The 8,474-nt window shown below is 31.1% G+C and overlaps 1 protein-coding gene across 2 annotated transcripts; it reads right to left on the bottom strand.

Moving 5' to 3' along the window:
• Nucleotides 1–2,427: 2,427 nt before the first annotated feature.
• Nucleotides 2,428–5,740, bottom strand: LOC111875853 (probable serine/threonine-protein kinase PBL12). 2 transcript variants are annotated; one of them, XM_042902573.2, is made up of 4 exons: nucleotides 5,556–5,740; nucleotides 4,275–5,320; nucleotides 3,103–4,050; nucleotides 2,428–2,681 (listed from the first exon to the last, which is right to left on the bottom strand). In XM_042902573.2, exons 2-4 carry the CDS (start codon nucleotides 5,184–5,186, stop codon nucleotides 2,673–2,675), a joined length of 1,869 nt encoding a protein of 622 aa, XP_042758507.2. In that variant the 5' UTR covers nucleotides 5,187–5,320; nucleotides 5,556–5,740; the 3' UTR covers nucleotides 2,428–2,672. The 2 variants fall into 2 exon arrangements, with proteins under 2 accessions (XP_042758507.2, XP_052620268.1); XM_052764308.1 differs by having other exon boundaries at nucleotides 4,275–5,740.
• Nucleotides 5,741–8,474: the final 2,734 nt, after the last annotated feature.

Raw genomic sequence — 8,474 nt, 5'->3', positions numbered from 1 at the left:
ATGGTAGAAAAATAGTTAATCATATTTAAAAATCATGAAGAATTACAAGGTGGTTCTAAATTACAGTAAGAACTGAAATATAAGGTTTGTACATTTTAGAACTTATTTGATTTAGTTTTTGGATTTTTAGCTTGTAAAACCCTTCCAAAAGTGCTAAAATACATTTCAAACAATAACACAAAATGGGATTTGTCACTTGCAAATGTTAACAAGTATTTGCAATTGGTATATAGACATCTGAATTTTACAGAAAAGTATTTGCAAATTATACGAAACCTAATTTTGACAAAAATAATTATATTGTAGAAATTAAGTATAGTAGTGTTAGATTTTCGACTAGCGACTTACTAGTGGGTAATATTATCATAGGGAATTGATAGTAAGACGTGCGAGAAATTAGCTCAAGGCATCACAAACACCTTCACATATCATTGTGAGTATTCACAGCCCCTATTTTCGGTTTTTATGATTTGGGATGGAAAAGCATGTCCAAAAACTATTTGCTGGTCGTTGTATTTAAATTGACTTCTATCAAACTTGGTTGCTATATTTTGGTATGTATGTGTACGTTATTTTGATTCATGAGGCCTTATTGTGGTTAAGTTCGTAGAATGTTTCACATTACTCATTAACTCTTTTGAGCCTATGGTCATTGTGGATAGCACTATTAGGAGGTATACAAGTTCTCATTCCCACACTCGGGGAGTTCATTTTACAATATTTCTCCCTATGTTAGCGATAGACATAGTATTCAAGACGATACTTGGTCATTAGACTTAGGTTGTGAACTCATGGTTTGTTCATTATGCACATACCAACTTTGTTCCTTATGTTTGCATCAAACGTTGTTTCTCCTGATGTTAACGGGCTTTATTTCTCATGATAGCAATGAACTTTGTTATGCAAACTTGTTTACTCATTATAGTAATGAACGTGTTTACTCAATATAACACTGAACTTGTTTACTCATAGCAATGAACTTGTTTACTCATTTTAGCAATGAACTACAGTTTGTAAACTTGTTACTCATCTCAACAACGAACTTCCATTTATGGAAACTTTATTAAAACTCTGGTTATGACTCATATACAACTATTTTTTGTAAATCTGTGAACTAACCAACTATTTCAGCAGTTGACCGCTTATTTTACATGCTTTTTCAGCAACACGTCTAATAAGTGGCAAATAGAGACACAACACTAGTAGAAGCATTACGCATGTGTTATTTTTCAAATATATTGTAATTTTTTTAAGATTGTTCAAACTCATTGTAAACTATAATGCTTTTTAATGCTATGATTGACGTTGTCTTTTAACATTTGCTATGAGACCCTTTGTACTGTCGCGTCTCGTGTATCCGCTTTAGCAGGGTGTTATAGTATTAAGTACATTGTCGATTACAAATTGGTAATAGCAACAAATTTTTTTGACTATATGCCATTATGGTAAAAAGTTTTAGAACATTGTTGTTATTAATAAATTTAGAGAATATTCTTGTATCGGAAAAAAGATAACTATTTTGCTATTTCTTGCAATTTCATTTATGTAAAAGGGAGATTGTGTAAATTATATGTATTTAATTGTTTACAACAATAGCACAAAACGCAAATTGTTAATTTTAGTATTAAAATTGTTTAAATACCAATAATTCAGTTTTAAACAGAGTTTAACTTTTTTTTAGTTTTTATTGTCATTTACATAAAATTAAATAAATAAAACTAAGATTTTTAACTTTTTTCACAGATTCTAAATGGCGACACATATAATGAGGAAGTTGTCAAATCTTAACTTAGATGCCCCTGGTGCAATGTTTACTATTAAGTTACTAAACTTGGTTGCAAAATTTGAGGGGAGATTGTCAAAATTGGTTGCTATCGATGGAATTTAGGGTGCACTCTTAATAGACGCTATATTTCTAGATCCAAATCATCCAATAGAAGAGAAAATGCAAAATATAGCAATGTACTTTTGTTTGTTTCTCAAATTAGAATCTTACTTTACTTATATCGTTATAAATCTTTTACCCATGGTTTACACGGGTTGTAACCTGGTAGTTTAAGAAAACACTAATTTGCTTTTGTACTTTAAATGGTTCTACGGTTGAAGAGAAACACAACAAAGATACTCATAAAACGTGAGTGTGTTTTTATCTACCTCAGGTAATGTTCTTTGGTATGTGGTCTCAAAGGAAGGAATCTAATCCATGGGATCCTTGCAAGGTTGAAGAAATAAAATCATGTCTAATGCCTAAATCCATCTCAGATGTTAGGATTTTTCATGCCTTATCTTTTTTCTATACTGAAAATTTTAGCAGAATTGTTGATCTTCTTACTAACTGCAAGAAGAAAGAGAACTTTCTAATGGTCAAAGGATGTCTAACTTTTATCCTCTAAAACCACCAGATCAAAAGCAAGTAAAAGATTCAGGTAAAAAAATGTGCAGTTTTGTTCAATCCAAATTAAACTTATAATAATATCAATATATCATTGTAGAGGTCAGAGGAAGCTTTGTGTTACAAAACATGATTAAGAATGTAAAGGCGCAAATAAGCTGCAATATACATATACTAGTTGAAGTACACATGTTGAATCAACTAACTGAAAGAACATTCACTGGTTTGAGCTTTTCTAAAGCTGTTGAAAAACCAGCTGTCAAATTCCATAATATCGATATCATAAGCCCTACAAAGCAACAACTTTCATCAGTTTGTACTAATGAAAAGAAAGAAAAATATGATATATTTTATTTAAGCCATAGATCAATGTTATAAGCTAGTAGCAATTCCCATCCACCAAATCCTTATGATATGCACCCTATAAACTTCTATTAACTGCACAGGTATTAAGAAATGACATTTGGGGTTGGAAAAAATTCAGTAATAAGCATGGTCCATCCCAAAGTTAAAACTATCATTAACCAATTAATTATGACAAAATTCATGTGTTCTTTTTCATTTCTTGTATTAATAAGTAGTAAACATAAATCAATCTAAATTTTGGTTCCCAACACATCTTTTTCATTACTCTTTTAGAAATTATAATGAGAAAATAGATCAAAATGATTATAAAAGTAAGTAAAAAGAAAGGAAAGTAAGAAACGTACTTGATATCTGAGTGCAGTTTCAAGGGCTCTCACAATCTCCTTCATTAGTGGGCGTTCTTCTCGTTCTTTGTTCAAACATTGATAAGCAATTGTTTTAAACGCCTTCAATGAACTAGGATTTATTTGATCCCTTATACTGCCATAAATAATTTCATCTAGGTTATTTTGTTCATAACACTTTTGCACCAAAAATGGTAAAGCTTGATGCTTATCATTAACGTTGTGCATACTCAACCTACCACATAATACTTCAAACAAAACCACACCGAAGGAATAAACATCTGACTCCTCTGTTAGAAACCCCGTCTTTTCATATAGGGGATCACAATACCCATATGTCCCAAGAACATTCAAGACAACAAAAGGGTATTGTTGGCTAGTAGGACCAAATTCGGATAGACCAAAATCTGTGATCTTAGCATTCCAGTTTTCATCTAATAAGATGTTGGAGCTTTTAATATCCCGATGAATAACTTTTTGGTGGGTCCTAGGAGGATTGTGAAGGTACACTAGTCCACGAGCCACCCCAATGCATATCTTAAGGCGGGTAACCCATGTTAAATCTTTGTTAAGATACAAGTCGAGACTTCTCTTTGATGCATACTCATACACAAGAATCTTCTCGCCTCTTTCATCACAAAACCCTAGGAGGGAAACAATATTTTCATGCTTGTAAAGGGAAAGCATTATGATCTCCTTCCAAAACTCTGGATCTCCTTGTCCAAGTGTACTTCCGAAACGTTTAAAAGCAAACGTGGTATGCCTCTCCAAATGGATAAGTTGTCCCTTATACACTTTCCCAAATCCGCCTACCCCGATGCAATTGTGTTCAGCAAAATCATTGGTTGCTAATTTTATAGCCTCAAGTTGTATTTCGAGGTGTTTAAACTTATTTTTGATAGGCATCCTTTTAGGGTGTGATGAAACCGTTAACAAGCATGGATCATTCTGTTACATTGAATGAAAACATGATAATATCAAATCACAAAACGAATGATGTGCTAATCGTATCTAAAGTTATTACTTGTTAACCGTTCACTTCAATATAAATTTTGTTCACAACACATCTTTCTACCATTCCAATGAAAAAATAGACTAAGATAATTATAAAAAGTATGGTTGTTCAAAAAAAAATTATAAAAAGTATGAGTGAATCGATGAATCAGACGTACCTGATATTCAAGTGCAGTTTCTAGCGTTATTAGGATCTCGTTTATTGATGGACGTTTGTCACGGTCTCTCTTCAAACATTGATAAGCAATTGTTGAAAACACCTTTAAAGAATTAGTGTTTATTTCATCCTTTATATCACCAAAAATAATTTCATTTAGGTTGTTCTGCTTGTAATGCTTTCGTACCAACTCAGTAAAAGATTGAGATTTGTCATAGTTGTCAGTACACAACCTCCCACACAAAACTTCAAATAACACCACACCAAAAGAGTAAACATCAGATTCCTTTGTTAATAACCCTGTCTCTACATATAGCGGGTCCCAATACCCAAACGTGCCGACAAGATTGGAGAAAATAAGCGAGTATTGCAGGTTAGCAGGGCAAAATTTGGATAAACCAAAATCTGCAATCATAGCATTCCAATTTTCATCTAATAGGATATTGGAACTTTTGATATCTCGATGCAATACTCTTTGTTGTGTCCCAGCAGACTCAGAATCATGAAGGTACGATAGTCCGCGGGCTGCCCCAATGCATATCTTAAGGCGTCTAACCCAGGTTAGATCGTGGCTGTTTAGATACAAGTCAAGACCTCTCTTAGATGCATATTCGTACACAAGGATCTTCTTGTCATCATCATCACAGAACCCTAAAAGAGACACAATATTTTCATGCTTGTAAAGAGAAAGCATAAGGATCTCATTCCAAAACTCACGATCCCCTTGCCCAAATGCCCGATCTAAACATTTTAAAGCAACCACTGTATGACCCTCCAAATGGCCGAGTTCTCCCCTGTAAACTTTCCCAAATCCTCCTCTTCCGATGCAATGGTCTTCAGCAAAGTTGTTGGTTGCAGATTTTATTGCTTGTAGTTGTATTTTGAGGTGTTCAAACCGTTTTAGATCAGACATGTTTTAGTAATCGATCAAAAACAGAGAACAAAAGTGAGACCCAAATATTACTTCGTAAAATCTACAGGCTGAATGAAGATTCACGTTGGATCATCATCTAGTAACAGTTTGCATCATAAATCCTAAGCAAGACACTACCAAAACAAAGTAGCAATATCACAAGCAGAAAATATATTTAAACCTAAATGGAACCTCCGTTAAATTCTATTTCTCAAAACTCGATCCTAATAATATCAAACAGAATTCGGAGATGCTTACCGAAATCTAAATTGACATGAAGCAAAATCAAGAACAAAATAGTCTATCTTTGAAATCCCAACTTCATTTTCTCTTGATAAGTGAAATTTTCTATTCAAAAGACAATCGTACCTATCAAATGGTGCTGATTTGGATCGGTAAATTTGGACTTGAGTTCAGATTTACGAAATTAAAGAGTTAGAAATCAAACAATAAACTGCAAATTGCGAATGTTTGCGAGGCTAGAGACGAATGTAGAAAATCGCAGTGGACATAGTCAACTCTCTCCCTCTCCCCCTAACACAATTTATGGTCTTTGTTGCATTTGTCGGCTTGCAAAACCAGTATTTCTTTTTGTCAAGCCATCCTTTTTTTTGTTCGGAATTCAAATTTAGGATTTTGTTTCTGCAAGGTTTATAAAAACTTGTTTATATTTTGGTTCAATCGTTTAAATTTCACTTTTTTTTTTCTTAATTTAACTATTGAAATGGTAAATATTTGCAAAACAAACCTTTGTAATTGGTTAACGTCGGTTTTAATGATTTAAATGCAAAATAAATAAATAAATAAATAAATCATAAATGACTTTTTTATTAATAAGGTTAAAACTTAAAAATATTTTTTGAGATTTTCTTTTTATATATACTAAATTTATTTTTAGAAATCTTATATTTATTTATTAAAAAACATAAAATAAAGATACCATCAACATTGATTCACTAAAAAAACTAATATTTCTTATTAAAAAAACACAATAATAATATTTCTAAGGCACATAATGTGTATAATGGAACTCTAATTAGGAATAACAACATCCGACAAACTTTATCTATGAGGTGTCATCTGATTGTGAAAGGATCATCGGTACGTTGTAATTTTATGGTAAACGTTTTCCATCCAATATCTAAAAATTCAACAATGAAGTAACATTTGGCCTACAAATGTATTTTTTTCGACAAATCAACAAAGTCCTCTTCGTTTATATAATATATAGATGACATCTTTAGGGTTGCCGTAAAGATATTTATTTAAGAGAATAAAAAATTCCAAAAATGATATATATTATCATTATTGTGTTTTTTAATAAAAAAAATTATCTATATATTGAGTTTTTTAACAAATAACTATAAGTTTTATTCAAATAAATATAATATATATAAAAAAAGAAAATTTATAGAAATGCCCTTAAACATTAACCATATTAACGAAAAAAAATCATCCATTATTATTTGTTTTATTTTTTTTTATTTGCAATTTAACCATTAAAATAGACACTAACATGTTATAAGGGATGTTTTGCAAGTGTTTACATGTTTCAATGGTTAAATTGCAAAATAAATAAATAAATAAATTAGGGGTGACTTTCTTGTTAATAGAGCGAAAATGTAGGGCATGTTAAGCAGATTTCCCTTTGTTTCTTTAACATCAATATTTTATCACTAAAATGATTGTAATAACTTTTTAAAGGTTTTTCCATGAATAGCTAAAAAAAGGGAAATGACCAAAATAACAGTGATTTTTGCAGGCTACCATCTGCGAAAATCTATGTCATTTATGAGAATCTATGTGGATTTTTGCAAATGCAGCATGTGAAAATGTAGTTTTTTTCCTAAATTTGAACATTCGTAACTCTTTCAAACAAAGTTTTTTTGGGCTGGATTTTTTTATTGTATTCTTTGTAATAAGGTTTATCCATATACATATCGCACTCCTAATTTGGAGGCATGAAGTCACACTTTTTAAGTCAGAAATAGGTTTATCGGTGAAAAATATGAAAAATGACTTAACAGTTAACCTTCATAACTCTTTTATACGATGTCCATTTAAGATGATTTTTCTTTCATTATGTTCTATGTAACAATTAAGATCTATGGCCATATCACACTTAGAAGTATCACGGTTTGGGATGTTTGAGAATTTTCAAATACAAAAAAGATAACATTTATAGACTAGTAGATGCAACAAAGGATTACATGTACAATAAAGATATATAAATATTTAAGTAATAGAGGGAGTAACACCGCCAATTCATCGTTTGCTAATTCTTATTGAGGATGGAATAGTAGAGGGTTCATCGTTTCACTTTGATATGAGGATCGATAGCCGGTATAGAGCTCGAAAGCAGCTGGTAGGGATCATAATAAAATTAATAAGATTGTGAATCTTTTGCATGTTAAACGATATCATTGCCAATATTGTGTGACTAGACGGTACACCACTTTTTTGTCATTTCCCAAATCTACAATCCAGTGGATTTTCCAATAAATTACGAAATGCTATAGTTCTTACATATGATTTCTGAATTTATTCAGTGTGACTAGACGGTACACCACTTTTTTGTCATTTCCCAAATCTACAATTCCAGTGGATTTTCCAATAAATTACGAAATACTATAGTTCTTACATATGATTTCTGAATTTATTCAGAAGTAATTCGCGAGATCATGCACCTCGAGATGTACAAATATAGTTTGTAAAGAATATGTAACTTCAAAGTTGAATATATAGAATTGTCTTGCCTTTCTAGGCTTACCACTTGTGCATACTCCTACAAAACATGCTTAGCATAAGCTGTGAGATCACCAAACAACCTCCTGACAAATTTATATTTATTCTCATTTAACACTTAAAGTAGTTATATGTCCTTAAAGAGAGACAAATACTTTATAAAATTGTATTTACCTTTTACTGAATCGAGTCACAAACACTTGGTGTATCGTTCCATGGACTATAACATCCTAAATTTTGGGCTAGATTTTTTCATGTGTAAATTAGTAAAATAAAATAATTAAATAAAATGTAAAAAGAAAATAAAACAAAATAATAACTTTAATAGAAACGTTGTAGATTTAAAATACAAATTTCAATTTACATTTTATTTAGACTTCAAGTGTTGAGAAGAATATAGATGAGAATCTATTTTTGCCTAAAAGTAAACGTGAATAATAATATTGACCTAGTCAATGACCAATTAGTTAAAAAAAAGTGTTATTAGGGTTAACGTATGAAAAGGATAAGTTTCATAAGAGGATTGTCAAATTTTATTAAATA

This window comes from Lactuca sativa, chromosome 5 (genome assembly GCF_002870075.4).
Source record: "Lactuca sativa cultivar Salinas chromosome 5, Lsat_Salinas_v11, whole genome shotgun sequence".
NCBI lineage: Eukaryota > Viridiplantae > Streptophyta > Magnoliopsida > Asterales > Asteraceae > Lactuca > Lactuca sativa.
This window is presented reverse-complemented; position numbering and strand designations above follow the sequence as displayed.